Source organism: Cnephaeus nilssonii (assembly GCF_951640355.1).
Source record: "Cnephaeus nilssonii genome assembly, chromosome: 5".
NCBI lineage: Eukaryota > Metazoa > Chordata > Mammalia > Chiroptera > Vespertilionidae > Cnephaeus > Cnephaeus nilssonii.
In genome coordinates this window covers 33884776-33908222 of record NC_137076.1, presented here as the reverse complement: position 1 = coordinate 33908222, position 23447 = coordinate 33884776, and the positions used below count along the sequence as shown (strand labels likewise).

The following is a 23447-nucleotide window of genomic DNA, read 5'->3' as shown; positions in this document are numbered from 1 at the left end:
TGTGCTCATGACTAGAAAGGGTGGGTGGATGGACATGGCATGGAGAGCAGAGAACTCCCCTTCTAAGTGTCATCATCTCAAACCAGGAGCTCGTGAGCGCACAGGCAGGCAACTACGAAGAGGTTACCCCTCCCGCACAGTGGGGCCGCGGCCCTGTGCGCAGGCCCCGGCTGGAAGTGCGCCCACAGCAGAGCCTGGCCAGAGGTGCCCAGCGCAGAACGGCCGCCGAGCACCTTGGGAGGCCCTCACTCGGGATTCCCCTCACGGTGAGGAGCAAACCGCTGCCCGGAGACCAAGGATGTCCTGGGCCCAGGGTGTTACCTTCAACAGCCAAGGAAACCCACGTGGATCTTGGGAGCTGTTTCGTGTTCCAGGTGAGTCACAGGTGGTGTAGGTGACATCGGGCTTCCCAAGGTGACGATCAGCACCAAAGGCCTTCTAAGCATGGGCGGGGCCGCTCCCTAAGCCACGTGCAAACCCAGCAGCCATGCTCCAGGAGCACCTGACCCGCAACCCGAACGTCCGCCTGCCTGCTGCTTGCTGCTGAGTGTCTAAGAACACGGCTGTTTTCTTAGCGTCCACCAGAGCCTGCTGTGGGGTCCTTCATGTCAGTGTCCATCCAGGTCCCAATAGAGCATCCTTGTTTGAAGCTCTGGCATCACAACCTTGCCTACAGCACACGCTGACGTTCTCCATGATCTCAGCCCGTTCAGCTACGCCTGGATCCACCAACAGCCTTCAGGGACCCAACGATCGGCTCCTCTGAAGGGGATCCTAACACAGACTGCTCGTTTCCCACCACGCCCCACTGAAGGGCAGTATATTAGTTCCTCACATTAAAATGAACAAGATAAAAATAGCAGCCACATACATAGCTCAAAACACCACACTCTTTGGCTTCCCGAGGGAAGAAGGCTACTGCTAAAAAGAATACAGTCAGAAGTCAAGGAAAGGACGCTAGAAAGTTAGGGTGCAGGGAGTCTGGACCCTTTGCTGGGTTGCTGAGAAGCGTGACTCAATCTCCTAGGGCCATGAGAAGATGCCGCTGAGGACCCTGGAGGACACCACCCGCCCTGGGAGCAGCCCTGGTCCTGCAGAGAGGCCACTTACGTCAAGCTAGCCCTACGGCTGGGTGGTACCTACAGGACCGAGCCTGGCTTCAAAATGGTGCTTGAAGAGAACCCATTGGTACAGGCAGGTCACAGGAGAATGTGCCCCCAAGAAATAGAAGCACAGGTGTCAAGGTCTGGGGAAGACGGACTGGTTTAAGGCATGTGCATGACCAGGACAGACCTGAGCTTTTGTTCAGGTGCAGAAAACCAGCTACGCTCAACTTCACTGAAAGGAAGTGGGGTCCAAAAAAATGGCCAAAGGCATGGGCTGAATCCCTGCCAAGTGCCACTAACACCCTCTTTGCTTATCCTACTGCCGTCACCACAAAAGAAAAAGGAGCTTATTTCTATCTCAGCCCAGGGAATAGAAATGTAAACCCAAGGAAAGCGATAATGTGGGTGAAAATGCCTATGGTATTTCACTCAGAAGTCAAGGAAAGGGTGTTAGATCCTCCCATTGTTCTGGCACATACCAAACCTCGGGGTGTTCTGGAACAACCAGGCATTAGGGATCCAAAAACTACAGGTAACATACGGTGTAGGGGGAGGTGAATTTCACCCAGGTATTTATCCCAAGGCAGCTGCCTTGTTTAAGACTCACCGGCCAGCCGGGTGGGGGGCCACAAAGGACGCGTGCTTATTCCCAGTCACTGAGAGAAGGCCCACCTGCAGACCACTCCAGACCACACCTGGGCGGGCAGCTGCCAGTTCTGTTCTCTTACGTAGGAGACAACCCGCAGGGAAGCCTGAAGCCACACATCTTTATGGAAGGAGGGCGGGACCAAGAGCCACTTGGAAGTGCTGCCTTTGGGTCTCCTTCCTTCCTCATTCCTCTGGTTCCAACTTGGAAGAGAAAGCAAGCAGGGACAGTCCTGGGACAGCATGACCTCATCAGGACTCTACAAACACCAATGATCCAGCACAAGGAAGCTCAACTGTCCCCAAACGCAGGTCCTCCCTCCCCGGGGACCCCAGGGAGAGGAGACAGGCGTCACGGAGCGCTGTTGGCAGTGCAAAGGGAGAAGGAACAAACCGGCAGGTCTTATCTCATCCAGGGCCCCACTAGCGGGCCAGCCGGCCCTTTTCCTGTTTCTGCACATCCTCTGGGGAGAACGGAGATGATCGTTAAGGATGAGCCAGATCCATAAGGCCAGGATCCATCTCCACCAAAAGGGAACATCAGGAGCCTTGGTGGGTCCCTCACTTTGTGAGATAGGCAGAAATTTCAAATTCCCCCCAAATATATATATGTATATGCATGTGAGTGTGTGTGTGTGCATATATATATATATACATACACATATATATGTATATACACACACACATATATATAAATAAGCCTCGAATGGCAAATCTGAAACATTTTCTTTTTAAATAATAATAATAGTTGTTACTGGATTTAAAAACCACAAACCAGCTGTCCTGGGCTTATGACCTGTGTGAGTGACTCTCCAGAGTCCCCATGTCCTCAGTGTACGCTATCAGTCAGTGCCCCTGCAGGGAGCCCCAGTGTCCTCTGTCTGGGTTCCAGGCCCAGCATGGCAGCTTCGAGAGAAAGGCAACTATTTCCTTTCTACTCTTCCTGCCGCCTCTCCAGGCAGAGGGTCTGGGCCACCCACCCAGTGGGTATGCCTGGGGTCCTTCCATGTCTAGGAGCCACCTCCCTCACTCTGCTCGTCCTCTCCCCAAACCTGCAATGCCCCTAGATGAACTTGAAGCACTTGGTCTTGTCGTGGGGCAGGCGCGTCTTGAAGAGCACAGAGTCCACCCTGAACTGCGTGTACAGCAGGGGCATATAGCCGTACACCTTGACAAAGAAGTTGATACATTTGTGCCGCTCGTGAAAGTGGGAATCATCGTGGGACAGGGCCTGGGGGCATCCTGGGCATCGGAAAGTCCACCGTGAGGTCACCTGGAGCAGGGAAGAAGGAGCTCAGTGAGGATCGCAGGTGCTAACACTGAGAAGCCCACAGCTTAACCAACCCGATGCGTCCACGGGGAAGACACGGCCTCTGACAGCCACATGTGCTCAGAGTGAGTCAGGGCCAGTGCCCAGGCTGCCTGCCTGCCATAGACGTGGCTACATCAGCAGTAAAGGGGCTCTTTCCAAATGGCCTATACTTGACAGATATCAGAAGCTTTAACATGTTCACTGTTACCTGCCTTAGTAACTGTTTTCTAATATTCTCAGCTGCACAGCAAAATGTAAGTATAAAGTTGTTTCTCAATATCTTTAATAACAAAATACTGGAAAATGACCCATCAAAAGGGGGCTAGTTAAATAATTATAAAATACTACACATCCATAAAAAGTTTTTAAGAAAATTACAAAAGACATGGAACCCTGGTCAGTTTTTCCCAGTGGTCAGAGCATCAGCCCACAAACTGAAAGGGTTCGATTCCTGGTCAAAGGCACGTACCTCGGTTGCAGGTTCAATCCCCAGCCCCATTTGGGGCGTAAGCAGGAGGCAACGAATCAATGTGTCTCTAACACATCAATGTTTCTCTCTTGCTCTCTCCCCCTCCCTCTCCCCCTTCCCTTACACTCTAAAAATTAATGGGAAAAATATCCTCACTCCTTGGGTGAGGATTAAAAAAAAAGAAAGAAAGGCGGGGGGGGGGGGGGGGGAGACATGGGAAAGTAGTCATATTACAGTTTAGTAATTATTAGGAAATTACAAGCAATTAGAAAAGTATGGAGAATAATGTAACAGCTTCACTATCAACAATGTGCCCAACCATATAATATAAAACCCCTCAGCACAGAATACCTGGGGGGGGAAAACCAGGGTAAGATATATGTAAACAATCTCTTTAAATATATGTCTGAGCTTGTAATGAAAAATAAAATCCTAGAGGCCAAAAGAATGAAAAAGCCTGAGTGTAGTGAGGCAGCCAGGAGCATGGGGTCTTCATCAGACTTGGGAGGCAAGAGCCGTGAGTCAGACAGGAGACTGTGTGGAACTCTGGGACCCAGTGGACACAGACGCTGCGTGGGATAGAGGCAGCCCCACAGAGAGCGACAGCCTCTGTCTTGGCTCTAAGCAGGTAAGGAAACAGCACTTCTGACCACTTATAAGCACAAGCTGGCCCTCACACATCTGAGGCTAGACTTTATGTTGCTGTGTGTCCTAAAAGGTCCCAAGATGCTCACCTAGCTTACACAGGTCTCAAGTAGACCTGAGGGATGCCAGAGAAGGAAATGCAAATCCTCTCAGCTACAAACTCAGACCTCAAAGAGACACAGGTAAAATCTCAAAGAATATCACCTCACAATCGAAAGTCACAAAATGTGCCCTAGTTGGTGTGGCCTAGCGACTAGAGCACCAGCCCAAGCATCGGGTTTGATTCCAGGTTAAGGGCATGTACCTGGGTTGTGGTTCACTCCCAGTCGGGGCACATGCGAGAAGCAACCAGTTGATGTGTCTCTCTCACATCGATGTTTCTCTCTCTCTCTCTCTCTCTCTCTCTCTCTCTCTCTCTCTCTCTCTCTCTCCCCCCCCCCCCTCACTCTCTCTGAAAAGCAATGGAAAACATATCCTCATGTGAGAATTAACAACAACAAAGTCACAAAGCCCTAACCGGTTTGGCTCAGTGGATAGAGCGTCAGCCTGTGGACTGAAGGGTCTCAGGTTTGAGTCCTGGTCAAGGGAAGGTACCTCGGTTGCAAGCTCAATCCCTGGCACTGTCTGGGCACGTGCAGGAGGCAACCAATTGATGTCTCTCTCTCACACATTGATATTTCTCTGTCTCTCCCCTACCCTTCCACTCTCTCTAAAACTCAGTGGAAAAATATTCTTGGGTGAGGATTAACAAGAAAAAAAGTCACAAGAATGGAAATGAGCCACAAAGGAAGAAACAAACAACAGAATCAGACCCCAAAACACTGCAAAATAGCAGGATTATCAGAGTGACGTAACAATAAATGTGTATAATATTATGATGCAATTTTGAAAGATTTATCAAAGTATAATGGAAGAAACAGGGACTATTAAAAAAGTCCAAGCAGATATGAAAAGGAACCAAACAGAACAACAGAAATGAAAAGTATTTTTGAGTTAAATCAAACTCAATTGTGAGCATGAAGAAAATGTTAGTGATGAAAGTATACTAAAATTATTATATGGAAAATACTGACAAAAAGCTTTAAAAATATGCAAGCAAGATTAAGAGACGTGGAGAAGTGACACTATGATTCCATTTATATAAAATTTTAAATGGGCAAAGTGATCTTGGAACAGAAAAAAGACACTGACTTCCTCCCCTTCTCCGAGCTGAACTCCTTCCTGCTCTGAGCTGCACTCTCCCCCTGGACCCAGCGTGCTCTTTGCCTGCCCCACCCCAGTGGAGGTGTGTGGAAGACTCTCCCGTTCTCACGAAGACTGCCCACTCACCCTCCCCAGAGAGCCCTCGGCCTCTGGCAGTCCCGCTCTGTGTATGCTTGAGGCTGGGAAGTTTAGGTTCAGAAGTGAAAGCTCAGGACCACCAGAGGGCAGACCCAGAAAGCTGGTAGGACCTGTACCAATCGGGCCAGGACAGCAGAACAGAACTTGCCACTGTGCCCACAGCAGAACACACATATCTCCCCCTCCCACCCTCTGTGCTGGGCACTAAGGGGGCTTGGAATCTTTCACCTGCTGTGCCCAGTTCTGGTCATGCTCACTTGTGGAACTCGTGGCCAAACATTAGCTTAAAGGCAGCTCCTGGGTTGCTCCTCTAACTCTCCCGTTAGTGGGAATGTGGATAAGGGACTGTAGGGAATCGATCGGCCTGGGGTGCATATGTCTGCTGCAGGCTCTCCGTGGTCCAGTAGTCCCTGCCAGCCCAGAGCCTCTCTACGGGCTTCACTGGGGGAACAGGTGTAACTTGTCTGGCCTCATTCCCGAGTATGGCCTGTGCCCTGGGTGTGGGCTAGTTATGCAGTCAGCTCCTCGTGCCCTAGTCAGGCTTTCTACCCCCGAGAACCATGGAACACGGTCCAAGAATGTGGGAACTGAGAGTTTAGGGCACACAATTGCTCACATATACTCTTGGTTATACTTTACATTATTCTACTACATTATCATTCTAGCAAAAACTAAGGAAATCCAAATAAAGGACAGACTTGAGTAATATGGTGTAGCAATATTGGTTCATTCACTGGGACCAGAGGACCACACTGAGATAAGATGCTAACAACAAGGTAACTGCATGGAGGAGGTGTGAATTCTGTACTAGCTTCACAACTGTCTGTAAATCTAAATCTACTTTCACACAAAAAGGTTTATTTTACAAGTAAGCCAGTGTTTAGGGATGGATGCTCAGGTGATAAAAGCATAAAGGAAAACAATGGTGTGAGCACCACTGAAGGCATGTTAGCCACTCTATTAGTGTCCTAGGGCTGCTAAAACAAATTACCACAAACCTAGAGACTTAGAAAACAAACGTTTATCCTCTCACGTCCCGGATGCTACAAGTCTGAAGTCAAGGTGTCCACCTCTCAGAAGGCTTGGGGAACAGCGTGTTCCCTGCTCCCTCTCGGTTCTGGTGTTGCCAGCAATCCTTGGCTTGCAATATAATTGCCTGCAGCAATATTATGTTATTGCCCATAGTCATTATAACGTGCATTAGGTCTCCATGGCTTATTTACTACTCATTCTAAGTGTGTACCCTTAAACATCATTAATCTTACCCCCCCACAACCCCAAATCCTTATTCTGCATAAAGCCTATTTATAGTAAAGATCTTTTTCCTCCTGGAAAATATAACATTACAATATTAAAGCAGCAATTGCTCTAAGAACATTATCTCCCTGCTCTTTAGTCAGTATTGTTAAGATATTAACATTATTAAAAGAACACTGCTAATCATAAACCAACCTTTCTAATTTTTGTTTGTTTGTTTTTGGTGTGTGTTTTTTTCATTAATTCTCAACCGAGGATATTTTTCCATTGATTTTTAGAGAGAATGGGGAGAGAGGGGGGAGAGAGGGGGGGGAGGGGGGGAGAGGGAGAGAGAGAGAGAGAGAGAGAGAGAGAAACATTTATGTGAGAGAGACAAATGCCTCCTGCACACACCCCAACCAGGGCCGAGGAACCTGCAACCAAGGTACGTGCCCTTGACTGGAATCGAACCCGGGACCCTTGCTTTTGCAGGTCAACACTATCCACTGAGCCAAACTGGCTAGGGCCAACCTTTCTAATTTTAACAAGGGAGAGAACAGTTCAACAGTGTAATTTTGAAGTATTTAATGCAAAAAGAACTTAACTATTTTAAAATACAAAATAGTACATATACCTGATGCTATTAAAAGTAGGTAAGTTAATAAAAATAGTTCTAACTGGTTCTATACTATAAAGTGCATAACTGGACTCAGAATTTGAAGAAATTAACTCAAAATTTGAAGGCATTCTTAATTTATTGGGTCTTTGATTTTAAAAAGTTCACCTGATCTTGAATTCCTTATATTCCCATAAGACTGAGAAAATTCACAGAGAATAGTTACTTATTAAGTTTTCATGTGGTAAGAGGCATGTGTACCATGTGCAAATTATTTCCATCTCACTCTCTACATTGAAGAGACTAGGCCAGTGTTTAATTTGTCTAGTAATATAGACAAACACACTTTGATGAAGGTGACAATTTCATCATGTCTGTAGAGTTTCAGGTGACACCTAATCACGCACAGCCTGACTTTCATGGCTGTCTCTGACCTCTGAGGGAGGTGTAAATGGAAGCACACCTCTGGCTGAAGTCCAGTTCCTGGCTACGTAAGAAAGGATAAAGAAAGAAGAGAAAATTTCACCAATCATTAATTTCTTTCTAGGCCTTGTCTCCCAAACCTTAAATTTTGCAAAGAAGTATGCTTTTTATTGTTTTAAATCAGATCTACCACTGTACCTGGCAAACATACTACTTTTATGAAAATAACTGATTATTATCACTCACAATTTTTAAAAACCCCACACAATTGCGTACATTATTTTGCTAATTATTCTTTTGTGAGGCTTCAGCAGAAGACACTAGGATAGAGGAAACTATGGAGTGATCAGGAGTTGAAGCTATAACCCTGAGCCATACTTGGAAAAAGGCTTGCTAGGTATAAATGGATGCAGGAGGCCCCAAATGCTTTTCTAGCTCTCTTTTGTGTTGTTGTTGTTGTTTTACATAAACTTTATTGTTGACAGTATTAAAATGTCCCCTCTTTCCACCCCTCTTTGTCCACCTCCACCCAGCCCCCACCTGTTACCCTTTGTTGCATGGATCCAATGTCCTTTGATTATCACAATGCTTCCCACCAAAGATATGATTTATCGTTTTTAGTACAGACTGCTGGTTACTTATATAAAACTTACCTTCAATATGTAAGAACAAAATATTATATACTTATGGCACTAATGATATCTATAAAGATAACGTATTATTTTGTAATATTAAATAATATGCCTTTTAAACAATAATAAAATAAGGCCTTAAGCAATGTTTCTAAGGACATCAGGTGATTCTATGGCATGAATACTGCTCATTTGAATTGACACACAGACTCTCTAGTATTAATCATTGCGAAGGCCCTTACCAGGCCTCCCCAAGCCCTCACCAAGAGAGCGCTCACTCATTTGAATCTGCAGTGATGACAGAAAGGGTGATGGAAATGGTCTTTCTATGCACTGAGCATGAAATTGAGATACTCTGGTCAAATCTATTCAGCAACTCAAAGATAAAAACAAAACTCAAATTTCTAGAATTCTGACGGCACTTTTGTTCTTGTTTTAAAGTAAATAACTTATATAGCACTTACTTATGTGCCAGGCATTATTCTTGGAGCTTTACGTAATTTAACTGACATTCTTAAATTTTTGTACCACAGGAGTCCCCTCCACTCTGGCTTGGCAATCTGGTGAAACCTGTGGACTCCACCTCAGAATGTTTTTAAATGCATAAAATTAACTACATGTGATTACAAAGGAAACAAGTATACTGAAATACAGTCATATATGTGTTCTTTTATAAATGCATTAGGTAGCAAGATCTAAATACCTTTAGTAGTTAATAACTACCAAAATTTCAAGGCAGTGATGAACACAAGTGGCACTTTGAGATGCAACAGCAAATGTGATATGAAAATGTCTGAATACTACTGGTGACAAATCACAATTACTGCAAAGGCTCTTATAAATTGTAGCCTGTTTCATAACTGATAAAAATTCCAATTAGAGATTAGTAAAACTTAAAGATGTAACGTTTTTCCCAACCAGGTTACAAATCCTCTTGAGTTCTATCCATTTTACCCTTAGGAGTGAAAAGCCACTGAATTGACAACTAATTTAACCTTCAGACAATCCTCTTTTGGTTGATGGCATCATTATCCCCATTTTACAGATGAGGACTCTGAGGTACGGTTACATACCGAACTGCTGCCAACTACCAGTAAGCGAATTCAGTATTCATGCACCCCAGACCTAACAGGAGTGGAACCCTCACCTTGATGGGGGGTTTCCGAGTGATGTGGGAGACAAGGAAGTTCATGGCAATGTCCTCACAGTTGATGTATTCATCCACCATATCTCGGATGGCCTGGGGCATCACGTAAGAATACAGGTAGGCATAATACTGTCAGTGAGAGAAAAAGAATCACACTCTGTTAGAGGCCATACTTCTTTGGCTTTCCCCAAAAATATGAGCAGATCCCCTAGCCAGTGTGACTAAGTTGTTGGAGTGTAAGCCTCCGTACCAAAGGATCAAGAGTTTGATTTCCTGATCAAGGGCACGTACCTGGGTTGCAGGTTCAATCCCAGACCCAGTCGGGGCACGTGCAGGAAGAAACCAAGCAATGTGTCTCTCTCACATCAATGTTTCTCTCTCTCTCTATCTGTCTATCCCCCTCCCTCCTCTCATCCACTCTCTGAAAAATCAATGGGAAAAAATATCCTCCAGTAAGGATTAACAACAACAACAAAAGTGTGGATCTAGGGGCTGTTAGGAAGTGGGAGAAAAGAGGTAGCAATCACTGGCATTTAGGGAGTTGGGGCCAAGGTGGCTTAACATACTGCAAGGCAGATCTTCTGCAATGAATAATTACCCCTTCCAAATTGCCATTATCACCCCTTAGAGCAGTGGTTCTCAACCTTTCTAATGCCGCGACCCTTTAATACAGTTCCTCATGTTGTGGTGACCCCCAACCATAAAATTATTTTCGTTGCTACTTCATAACTGTAATTTTGCTACTGTTATGAATCGTAATGTAAATATCTGTGTTTTCCGATGGTCTTAGGCAACCCTGCTAGCAGTTCTCAACCCACAGGTGTAGAGCCTGACATGTTTTATAGCATTAAAACATATTATATTATTTTTTTAAAATATATTTTTATTGATTTCAGAAAGGAACGGAGAGGGAGAGAGAGATAGAAACATCAGAATTTTATGTTGCTGTGTGTCCTAAAAGGTCCCAAGATGCTCACCTAGCTTACACAGGTCTCAAGTAGACCTGAGGGATGCCGAAGAAGGAAATGCAAATCCTCTCAGTTACAAACTCAGACCTCAAAGAGACACAGGTAAAATCTCAAAGAATATCACCTCACAATCGAATTGGCAATTACAAATAGTCGTGGGGATATAAAGCACAGCATAGGGAATACCATCAATAATATACTAATTATGTATGTGTCAATGAGTACTAGACTTACAGGGGTGATCAGAGACCATCAATGGTTCTCTCTCATCATTGATGTTTCTATCTCTCCCTCTCCCTCTGAAATCAATAAAAATATATTTTTTTAAAAAGATGAATTATACATTTTTTTTAGAAAAAGGCAGGTGATTAAGATATGTTGACCCTTTAAGTGGCCAGTGGCTGCCATTAGTATGCTGATAAGAAAACGTATAATAAACACAACCCATATCATCAAGAGAAAGGTGAAATTATAATAAGGACTGCCTTTAAAAAATAGAGAAACCATTATGAAAACACTTGCTTAGCAGTATTTTCACAATTATCTAATTTTAATGCCAAGAATAATTTATGAAAATCTACAAAAACCTTCATATGTATACATTTTAAAAACACACACAAAAAAAACTTCTGTAACCTGTTTAAAAATCTCCTGAACAAAAAGTTGAAATGAAGTTGGAACCTACGCTTAATTATAATAATGTAACACCTTTCATTGGTTTGCTAAAAAAATTGAATGGCATCATGGAAGGTGGAAATTCTAGTCAATTTCAGCAACAAGCCACCAAATTGGTTGATGAGTATCATGAAGTAGTAAGCCCAGCAATAAGGTATTCCTTCCAGGGACAGTGATTAAAACCAAGTATCAAAAATAAGCTTAATTTAGAAACAGATCTCTGACTTGCCATAACATAGTGTCAAATCAAGATTTTCAAAAATAGTAAGGCATATTCAATCACATTGCTTTCATGAAAATTTAAGAACTAAGTGAGAATACTTGGAAACTATTTCATCTTTATCTCAACCTTACAAAAATTTCTGTAAGTAGGATAGTACACATATATAAATGTAATTCATAAATAAATATACATATTTGTGAGGTACAGGTTCCAAATTTCTATTTGATAGGCACTTACAATAAAAAAAACTTGATTGCTTCAATAGAAGGTATTATGATAAGTGAAATAAGTCAGACAAAGAAAGACAAACACCATAGGATTTCACTTATATGTGGAATCTAAAAAACAAAATAAACAGACAAACAAAGCACAAACTGACTCATGGATACAGAGAACAAACCGATGGCTGTCAGATGGGAGGCGTGCTGGGGGCTGGGTGAAAAGGTGAAGGGATTAAGTAAGAAGTACTAATTGGCAGGATATAAAGCACAGCATAGGGAATACCATCAATAATATACTAACTATGTATGTGTCAGGTGAGTACTAGACTTACGGGGGTGATCACTTAATAAGTTATGTAAATCTCTAACCACTATGTTGTACACCAGAAACTAATATAATATTGAATGCCAACTGTAATTGAAAAAAAGATTGTTCCAGATTAGGGAATGACCACTTAATTGCTTTCCGGGATCAAACAAGTAAGACAAATACATAACATTTTAAAGAAATGGGTGCAAGAAAAATGGAGTCATGGAGCAAATAAGCACATACATGCCCAGGTACAGGGAACAGTGGCTACGCCACTCCAGCCAGTTGGTGTCAGGCAGAAGCACTGCCCTGTGTGACCTGATTTCATTTTCATTAAGGTCCCAATCTTTTTGTAAAGTAGCATTTCTATAAGCCACAGAAAGCTTGGGGGCTGCTAGTTTGTAAACTCTGCTCTAGATTTTCAAACAGAGAAAAAAACTCAAAACCCTAAGTTTTATTAAGTAAATTATTTATTGCTTGAAAGAGATCTGATACTGTAACTTTTATAGAGCCATCCGAGAATTGAGAAAGCAGACTTTTCAGAAGACAAATAAATTCTCAAGTTATTTATGAGCAGACACTGCTAAAATCAGTGGCTCTTTCTCAGATGACCAGTGTGAAAATAAAAGACACCTAGGTAGTTTTTCAGCCAGATGCTCTCTAATCCTACTTGCAATCCCCAGCCCAACCAAAGCCCATCCAAGTTTAGAAAATAAGCACAAGGGCAAGGCTCAAGAATGGGATGAGCGTAACAGTTATACTTTAAAAAGAAAAATGAGCTGCAAGTTTAATCACTTCCTAGGCTGGTTCAAATGTCCCCAGTGAGATAACTTTCGAGGTCCTATTTGAGATGACTTGCAAGATGCCACCATCTGAGATATGAAATAAACGAGGAGCAAAAGAGTTGAGGGAATTGAAGGGGGGTGGGATATCATGGGCTTTCTGGAGGAAAATTCAGTTTGAAGGACCACAGGGACATACAGGGGATGACCTAGAAACAATTAAATATACAAGTACAGATATCAAGGAAGGGCCAAGGCTGGAATCTAGATACAGAAATCATCAGCTTATAGGTGCTAAGGAAAGCCACAAGACCTTGTGAGTATGAGAGAATGTCTAAGGAAAACACAAAGTAAGAAGAGCACTAGATGAAGCTGGAACCCTGAGATACTTCAGCATTTATGGGGAAGACAGTATGGTGGGTGGGTCTTCATAAGGGCAATGAAGTCACCCAGAATGACAGACAGCTGGAATGGAGATTAGGATGACAGGCCAGGTACCAACATCCTGATGATTGTGAGGGAATGATTATGAGGCTGGCGGACAGCAGCAACAAGACAGATGCCATGAGCCTCCAATGAGATTTTATATGTCAGGTGAGAAGTGTCTAGATATGTCATTGATAAGCAGTGAAAAGTTCTCTACACCTTTCCTGGTTCAAAGTATAAATGTGGGGAGATGAGTAGCCTCAATCCCTGTTTGCGGAAGAAATACTTTTCTCCTTAGAGAAAAGTCAGGTTTCCATCAGGTCAAGGAGACGGAGGAGGTGTTCCGTGGGCTGTAGGTGAGTTGGTAATCTGAGAACAGGGATTCTCCAGAGTCCAGAGGAAGGAACTGAGAGGGGAGGTACAGAGCAGCACCAATGGAAATATAATGAGTCACACATATAATTTTAAATTTTCCAGTAGCCACATTTTTAAAAGCAAAAAGAAACAGTAAAATTAATTAGTAATATATTTTACTTAATCCAAAATAACTGCATTTTAGCACGCAATCAATATAAAAAATTGAGATCGTTTGCCTTCTTTCATGCTAAGTTTTCAAAGTCTGGTGTGTACTTTACACTACAGCACATCTCAATACAGACCAGCCACATTTCAAGTGCTCAACAGTCACAAGTGGCCAGTGGCTACTTTATAGAACAGATGAGAAATTGAGAGAAGATGAGTCAGGAGCAAACAAACAAACAAACAAACAAAAATAGAACAGTTTAGCAATAACAGTACAGGTGAAGGGTAATAACTAGAGGGGTTTGCATGTTGGATAATCAATGAAAATTGGGATGTGAGTCGTGAAGGTTACAAGCTCTAAGGAATCAAACAGAATACAGAGCCACAATAGAGGCAGGCCTGTGGTGGGGCTTGGGAGAGTGGTGGAGAGCCTGAGTCAAAAGAGTGCCAGGCTCAGCCCTCTGTGCCAGGCCACATCTGGAATAGCCATGTTGAGGCTCGATGTTAGTTTAGCACAATGCTCTCAATTTTACAGATGACGAGGTAAGATCCAGAAAGATGAACTTAATTTTCCTAGTGGCCTACATGCAATTGTATAGGCAGTCTTCTCATCCTAACTTTTTTATTCCAGAGTTGCGCTAAGCATCTTGATCACTGTCTTTAAAAACAGAAATAACTTAATTCTAGCAAAGAAGGGACATACGAGAAGAACTAGGAGAGATAAATTTAGGGCAGCATTACACTGCAATATAAAGGCTGAATTCTTACCAAGTTCATGCCATTCTTACCAAATCTTTTCTTACCTTATGAAAGAAGGCAGCACCTGTCAGCACCATGGACAGCTCACAGGAGTAGTTGGAGTTGTAGAGCCAGGACTGATGAGGGATGTCCCACGCATGGTAACGGCCAGGGAAACCCACAATGCGGTCCCGTGCTTCTCTCCACACCCTCGAAAAACACAAGTATATATACACACCTAAGTACAAAGCTCTAAGATTATCAGAAACATTTAAGATTACTGCCTATATCTTGCAGGATCTGGTTCTTAGGCTGTTACTTCTTTTTTCTTTTGTTGTTGTGTTTTTAATAACAAAATTAATCACAAGCCAAATAGGATAAAAACAAATAATGAGTAACACATGTAGCTTCCTTAATAAGCACCGGCTTATTATTATTGCTTCTCTGATTCCTGGCAGCCAGCATCTCTCCCACCCTTACAGAAACAACAAGCTGGAATAACATGGGATGCACAGCATTCTGCTAAGAAGCAGGAAGAAGATATAAATTTCTTCTACTCCTATTTACTTTTTATCTAAAAAGTTTTCTTTTTAATGAGCATGCTATATTAGCACCCTAGACATGCATGTATATAACTAATGTATATTGCATACTTAATTTTTCTTTTCCTGAGTGAGTATACTATAAAAGAAGCTTAAAGACAACTGGTCTAAATAGGAGACTGCTGCCTGGAGTAAGGTCCAACAGTCTTTGTTTTTTGCCTTTTTATTGAATTTATTGGGGTGACACTGGTTAATAAAACTGTACAGGTTAGCCCTAGCCAGTTTGGCTCAGTGGATAGAGCGTTGGCCTGTGGACTGAGGGGTCCTGGTTTCGATTCCGGTCAAGGGCCTGTACCTCGGTTGCAGGCTTGGGCACTGGTCAGGGCATGTATAGGAGGCAACCAATCAATGTGTTTCTCTCACATCAATGTTTCTCTGTCTTTCCCTCTCTTTTCTACCCTCTCTAAAATCAATGGAAAAATATCCTCAGGTGAGAATTTAAAAAAAACAAAACTGTACAGCTTTCAGGTGCACAACTCTACAACACATCATCTATACACTGTACTGTGTGTTCACCACCCCAAGTCAAGTCTCTGTAAGGTCCAACAGTCTTAATTCCTGATTTAAGCAGAACTGAGGGAGAGACCTACACCATAAAAAGTGGTCTACAGGGCCATGTAAATAAAAGATTTCATAAATGCAATAAATAAATTGAAAGTTCAATGTTTCCAGGATAAACTTTTATATCATCCCCAAATTTACAGGTAAGACAACAAACAGAATCAGTCCCCCAGTTTTCCAGGCTAAAATCCTAGAGCTGAAAGCACTTCTGCTCCACAGAACCCATCAGCCCTGCTTCGGGGTCCTGTAAACAATGAACCATCACTTCCCACTTCACCTCAGCCCCAAAGAGAGATTTAAACTGCTTGAGAAACTCCCTCATCACTTACATGGAAATTCAATTCCTAAAACATTCGATTTCACTTCAAAACAATTCCTCTCCTATTAAATTCAAAAGCAACGAATCCGGTCCAACAGATAAGAAACCACACTTGAATCACCTGGGCTTTCTGACATCTCCTACCCAAGTCCCTACCTCTATCCTAATTTATCACCTAAAACTATCTCCAAATTACTAACTTAAAAAGCTGTAAGAAATTTCTGTAATATAATTTGACATATCCAGGTTTTAAAGATAGCTAGTAAGTACACTGGTATAACCAAGTATTATATCAATACCCCTAAAAATTCTAATCTCGTCAAATGCCTATTGCTCTTACTATTCCTAAAGTATCATCAGAAGAAAGTATGGGAAACTGAGTATTTCAGTTCTCTGATGTGGCTGATTTAAGTCTATAATGTAGACAGTTCTTAATAAAGCAAAACCTCACTTGCTACGCAATATTGAAATGTAACATACCAAAAAAAAAAAAAAAGGAATGTAACATACCTAATTAGTTAAAGGCTGTCAACCATGAGATGGCTGACCAAGTGTTAATTTTCTATTAAATAATAAAGAAAAAAATCAACATGGAAGCACTAACACAAGATAACTTAAATAAATTCCTGGGACGACGCATCAAGAGTTTTAGATAACATGGTCACAATACATATTTGAAAGTCAGATATTCAAAAATACTGATTATATATAATGCTACCAATTTACATTTGAAAGTGTTATAGATAATAAGTTCTTTAACATTATATTCTAACTTATGCTGCACTGAATATTTTTAATCTATATGCTATGTCATAGATCATACTTTGGTATATCTTCCCTTTGATGAATTATTCTTTAAATGTATTAAAAGAATAACAACTACCATACAAAATGAATGAAGTACTGACACATACTACAAGATGAACGGACCTTGAAAACACTATGTTAAGTTAAAAAAATCAGTTACAAAAGGGCATATATTTTGCCCTGGCCAGTGGGGCTCAGTTGATTTGGAGAGTCATTCCAAACACCAAAATGTGGCGGGTTTAATTCCAGGTCAGGGCACATACCTAGGTTGCAGGTTCAATCCTGTCAGGGTGCGTACAGGAGGCAACTGATCAATGTTTCTCTCTCACATCAATATTTTCCTTTCTGTGCATATCTCTGTCTCTATCTCTCTTCCCTGCTCTAAAATCATTTTTTTTTAAAGAGCACATATTTTATGGTACCATTTATATGAAATGTCCACAAGAGATTAATGGTTGCCTAGGCCTTAGAGGGGCTGGAAGAAAATGTTAATGGGGACAGCGTTTCTTTTGGTGGTAATGAAAATTTCTAAAGTAGACTGGTGATAGTTACACAACTTTGTAAATGTACTAAAAAACCTTGAATGGCATATTTAAATGAGTGAATGATATGCAATAAATGTTACCAAAAGTAAATTGCAAGATAAACGATCAAACACCTGGATGTCACGGTAACTAGTCAAATTGCTTTAAAAGTTTTTAAATGCTTACCCTCAATTTTAGAACTTACCTCTCTGTGAACAAACAATAAACTGTCCATGGGCCCGTATACCAGTCCATGACACACTTTGAGTAGCTCTGATCTACTCCATTCTCTTTCCTATAATGTTCCCTCAAGTGGGAACATTATCTTGTTTGGGATATTTAAGCCCAAACAAGAACTAACTAAATTTTTTTAAAAAGGTGTTTGAGTGGAAGTTCTGGAATCAGACAAGCCTGTTAGAATTCCAGCTCTGCCACTTACTTTCTAGCTTCACGGTTTTGTTCTCTTGGATCTCAATTTACTCCTGGGTAACATGGAGATGACTACAACTTACACCAAGTTTTAGGAGAATGAATGAGATATGCCAAAGCGTTCAACTAGTCTCTGGCACACAGTACAGATTCAACAAATGTCATTCGTCATAACCACCTCTTCTTCCTCCCCCTATTTTTCCTCCTGGATCTTTGCATCCAACCCCATCGTTGCTCAAATCTTTCAGGCACCAGGATTCTGTCACTGTTCCATTGCCCGAATACACAGCAACATGTTTCTGCCTGCCTCACATTTCCTTTAGGGAACTACCCTTTGCCTCCATTCTCAGTCTATGTGGTTTCCAGTTAGAGGATGATCTACTCCAGGGACAGGCAGGTAACCCTGTCCAGCCAATCTCAGAATTCCATCTTCCTAGCTTCTGAGGAAGAGCCTATATGAGAGCATAGGCAACACAGAGGAAAACAGAACCTAGAGATGAAGAGAAATGGAGTTCTCCGATCTCACCTAAGACCCTGGATCCAGCTTGTCTTAAGACCCTTACTACCTCTAAGGATTTCTCAGCCAGCTACTGTCAGCCAAGAAATTCATGTGGCTGCCTGATTGACTTGGTTATCTTTCACTTGCAAATGAAAATGTTCCTTGATTGAAAATCAGCTCCTCGTGCCCCTGGGTCCGGATGAAGCTAGATCCCGGGTCCGGGCGAGGCCGTGTGCCCCTGGATCCAGGTGAGGCCGGATCCCGGGCCCGGGAGAGGCCACGCGCCCCTGGGTCCGGGTGAGGCCATGCGCCCCTGGGTCCGGGTGAAGCTGAATCCTGGGTCTGGGCGAGGCCGTGGGCCCCTGGATCCGGGTGAAGCCGTTCCCCTGGGTCCGGCCGAGACCAAACCAGAGGGAGTCGGACCTGCATTACCACCATTTGTCCACCATCCAGAGCTGAGGGGTCAGTGCCGACATGTACTCATAAGGAACTGGTGGACATTGATATTGGGTCTCAAAAGAACTGTTGGTCCAGAAAGAAACTCACTACAGACTGATTCATTTGCCTGTCAGCATAACTATTATTGCTCGTCGCACATTCAATTCTTATAAGTATATCTCTAGTGACACATGATTTCGCTCATCTAGGGGAAATGATGAACAACATAGACTGATGAACAAGAACAGAACCAGAAACAAGGAGGCATCGATCGGACTATCGGGCCTCAGAGGGAGGATAGGGGACTGTGGGGGGAGGGGGGAGAGATCAACCAAAGGTCTTGTGTGCATGCATATGAGCCTAACCAATGGTTAAGTTCAACAGGGGGTTGGGGCATCCATGGGGAGGGGTGTGGGATGGGAATGGGGGGATGAGGACAAATATGTGACACCTTAATCAATAAAGAAATTTAAAAAAAAAAAAAAAGAAAAGAAAATCAGCTCCTCACCGAAACCCAAACATGATTTCATCATGGCGGAGATGAGCATCATCATCAATTGACAGGATAGCCTCTGTCTCAATTTCATTCCAGGGCAAGAATCGATTATTCAAACTGTTCTTCTCAGTACGGACCACCTGTAAAAAGGAAGGAAAAACACTAACGATCAATGCCACATTATAGAATGCAAAACCAAAACTGCCCTTAGGTCAAAGGAGACTGTGGCTAAATTTACTGAATAATTTTGCCTAGTTACCTACCACTTGTATAATCTAGCATATGACTTTCAGGGATAAAAACTGCCTTATAATTAAGTAGTAAATGAGGAGTTCACATTTTAAGCCTTATTTATTTTCTAACTAATTTCCTTGTGAAACAAGCGAAAGCTGAGGATTATTTTATACATGTGATTAAACACATTCTAAGGAAATAAAAAATAACTTTCCCAAGAGAACACAAGGTGGCAGAGCCGAACTGAGATTTGATTCCCTGATCTGAAATCCCCGTTTTGCTCCTAAACTTTAAAACCAAACTCAGAAATCTCTTGAGTTTATGTCATTTCTGACCAATTTTAAGGCCTTTTTTGGTATTTAAAAAAAAAAAAAAGAATTGCCTATCCTACTGAGGTGAATTACTTCACCTTTGCAATTTCTACCTGCAGTACTGACTACACATACAAAAGCTTTTTCTTTCAAGGTGTACCTAAATTCAGTAAAACTAACGGTTTCTGTGTACAGAGCAAATCCCAATTCAAGCAATCTCTATCCAAAGTGACCCGTATGTGCAAAGCACTATTTTCTTCATAAAACAAAGATTAGTGCCCAAACAGAACTACATTATAATTTTTAAAAATTGTATTTAAGCCCTATGTCAGAAAAGCATAGTTTACCACAATGTAAGTAGTAGCTTTGTTATTCACCTTGTCCCCTAATATGCAAATAAACAAGGATGACCATTCTCAGTCTTTGATAGCTCATTTTATTTCTATGGTATCCATATCTAATTAATCCAACTAATGAGAAGCCATCATATTATTTTCAAAAACCAGAAACAAGGAGAGCTTCTTGAGAGGTGATCTTTTTAGAAAGCCAGGATGGGTCATCTTATTCTCAACAGAATGTTTTACTTGTACTGAGAATAACTTCTACCTACCATGATGAATGTAATTATATTCAGGGTCTAAAGGTTTACAAATGATTTCAAAGGTATTTCCATAACCTCATGAGTATTGTTTTTTCAGCTTAAAATATTCTTTCTCCTATTTTTCTACCAAAATTATTCTCTCCCTGGAGACCCAGCTCAGAGGGTTCCTGCCACTACCCTCCCCTTGTCAAAATTAATCACTTCTATATTCTTAAAACAAAGTCCTCATACTTCAATTAATTCAATTAATGCATTCTAGCACACTCAGAATCCAATTAGTTGAGAGGTAGAAGGGCCTCAGAGATCATCCGGTCCACCTCTCACTTTATACATGGACAATTAGCAAGTATCAGTGTGAGACTCTAACTCCTACCTTCTAACTCCAAATTAGTCTTTTTCTGCTGATCATATATTTATAAATCTCGTTAAACCAAAGCCCCAAGGCAAATGCATTATTAATTTCTGTAGCATCAAGAAAGAAAAATGCTGCTAAATAAGAAAGCTCATGAAATAGTTTATATGTTTACTTTATTAAAGAGCTTTTTAAAACTGCCTCAGCCCCAGATGAGTTTCTCTCAAGTCAAGACAAGGAAGGATCTGTAATAGATTTGCTACTACATAGAACAGATGTCAGAGCTAAGCAACAGACACAGAAATCCATCTTGCCCTACGGCACATTTGACCAGTATGAAAATCCCTGAGCTTGTATCCCAGAATCCCAGGCTCAGATACAACAGTGACAGAACAAAGGCACTGAAGCCTGAATCAGGGGGATGAGGAGGGGGAGACAGCCAAGTACACAGTGCAGTAGCTGCCAGGCTCCGTTCTGCGGGGAATGGGAAGGTGGCCAGAAGTAGCAGAAGCCAAAAACCAAGCATGGCAATGGTGAAACATCATCTATCTTAAGACACACCTGAGTTCAGAATGTTAAAATGTAAAATACCATCTACCTTAGAATCAATGGACTATGTACAGTAGGTGTTCACACAAACGCCCCCAACAAACTACCCTTGCTCGGATCATTCATTTTACTCACATGCCTACTATTCACTTAAATACAGAACTGGAATTCTGCAGGTTCAGTTGAACAAAGCTCCCCTCAACTCTAGCAGTGAATAAACACGGCTTAAAATCCAGTAGAAAATACACACAACGTAAAATGAAGAAAAAAATTATTGAAAAATCCAATTCTTTCTATGCCACTTTCTACTAACAATTTTGTGGGTTAATCACCAGGAGGATCAGCTACAGCAAAATTAGTAACCCAGGAACATAGCACAGAGCTTCAGTACTCAGGTGTGATTCACAGACCAACAAGGCGGGCATCACCTGGCACTCTGTTAAAATGCAGAACTGCAGGCCTATCCCCAAAACTGCCAAGTCAGAACCTACAGTTTAACAAAATCCCCAGGTGACTCCTATGCACATTAAATTTTGTAAGGCACTGGTACAGAGGATTTTAAAAGCCTGACTTTGGAGTTAATCAGAAAAGCTTGAGTTCATATCCCAATTCCACTGCTTACTAGCTGTGCAAACATTTAAGAAAGCAGCCTTTTGCTACATCAACACAGCCCCATGTTGTATGCAAAAACTGAACTTGTTTACCAGCCAAACATGACAATCCTATAAACAACCTAATTCTTAATCTAAAAGCAAGAAACAACAAAAACCTAAAATGATCGTGATGTGCTACCTAGAGTGTATCCAGTTTTTTGTCCAATTTACAAGGTAAATCATATCAAGAGGACCTGTTTGTCCTTTGGAAGACTTAGGTCTAATACCAAAGTGTTTTTGCCTAGATTTCACATCCAGCTTATTGAGCAAGCTTATTAAACTCCATTTGGAACAACTGCTATGGGTTCCAGGAATACATACAGTGCTTGTCCTGGCACAGCTTCTCTGGGCTAGATGACAGCAACTCTCAGGATTAGAGAAGTGAAGCAACAGCCACCAGAACAACAACAAAAAAAGCTTTAAGGATTCACAGAAACACAACATCAAGTACTGCAGCAGCTTACTTGTGGTTAGCTCACAAATAACTGGTCAATACGTCTACCTTAAGAATTCAGAGCAGTGGTTCTCGACTAGAAGTGATTTCTGCCTCACACTAGATGTGTGACAGGATCTGTGGACATTTCTGGTTATCACAACTGTGGCAGCAGGGAGGTGAGCTACTTACATTTGTGGGCACAGGCCAGGAATGCTGCTAAATCCTACAAAGCACAGGGCAGCCCCACACAACAAAGAATTATACAGCCCAAAAGTCTCTGGTGCCACTGCTAAGACACTCTAATTTATAGTCAACCACCAGGAGACAGCAAAGCAAACTTCCAAGAATAAACGTAGCTCATTATTTAAGGACAGTCACCTTTCCCCCATAACAAAAGAGATTTCTAGCCTTACAAACTGCAAATACAAACTAAAATTACTAGTAAGCGGGGAGGCGGGGGGGCTTTCTTCTAACAATTTTACTTCAAAGCTATAGTACTTAAAGGCTAGAAAAAGATCAGCAAACCACCATTATCATTATCCATTCTGGCACCAAAATCAGAAGGACAAAAAGACTCAAATATTTGTAATGCGGACATACAAATCAGTATTGGCGGTTGTTTGAGAATAGCCATCAGAATGTTAAAGAAATGAGTAATCAGAGAGGTAAGCCAAAGTAGTATATCATGTTTAGGAAATATTCTCATTTTTGTTCATGTTTTATTTCTACTTAAAACAGTGCTCCTCTTCCTTAACAATGCCTTATGATTACACCTTAGTAATGGGACCATGAAGACTTACCTTCAAGTTACTAATATAACTACTGGTGTAACAATGACCAGAATGTATTGAACACAATGCCTGGCACACAGATGTTCAACAAATGTTCTATAAGTGAATGAATGAATGGATGAATGAATGAATGAATGAATGAGTAGGAAGCAGTACCTAATTCAGCCCTGCACATTCTATTTTCAGAATGTGGAATAAGGACTTGAGAAGTTTATATATAAAAACCATAAACATTCAATATACTGACACCTCTTAGAATTGAGTCTAGTTTTCTAAAGCAAAAAATCCATCAACTTAGAACAATCAAGTCAGGAGCAAGGCTCACTAACATTCACTTTTTTGTTTCATGTGCAATGCTCCCTGATGATGCTTCACTAGTTCTTCTGTTTATCATTCATAAAAGCCATG

The 23447-nt window shown here is 41.8% G+C and overlaps 1 protein-coding gene and 1 long non-coding RNA gene across 6 annotated transcripts in view; both read right to left on the bottom strand.

The window, feature by feature from the left end:
• EXTL3 (exostosin like glycosyltransferase 3) overlaps positions 1-23447 on the bottom strand; it is a 110208-nt gene continuing 86761 nt past the window's right edge. For all 5 annotated transcript variants that reach the window (XM_079773336.1, XM_079773340.1, XM_079773339.1 and 2 more), the window contains 4 exons: positions 19125-19252; positions 14503-14647; positions 9573-9701; positions 1-3024 (listed from right to left, as the gene is read on the bottom strand). In XM_079773336.1, coding sequence (XP_079629462.1) covers positions 2815-3024; positions 9573-9701; positions 14503-14647; positions 19125-19252 — 612 coding nt within the window. In that variant the 3' untranslated portion in view covers positions 1-2814. The remainder of the gene's footprint in view (positions 3025-9572; positions 9702-14502; positions 14648-19124; positions 19253-23447) is intronic.
• Positions 3626-7057, bottom strand: LOC307100772. The gene is made up of 2 exons (XR_013813616.1): positions 4482-7057; positions 3626-4423 (listed from the first exon to the last, which is right to left on the bottom strand). It is a non-coding gene; the product is annotated as an uncharacterized lncRNA (long non-coding RNA).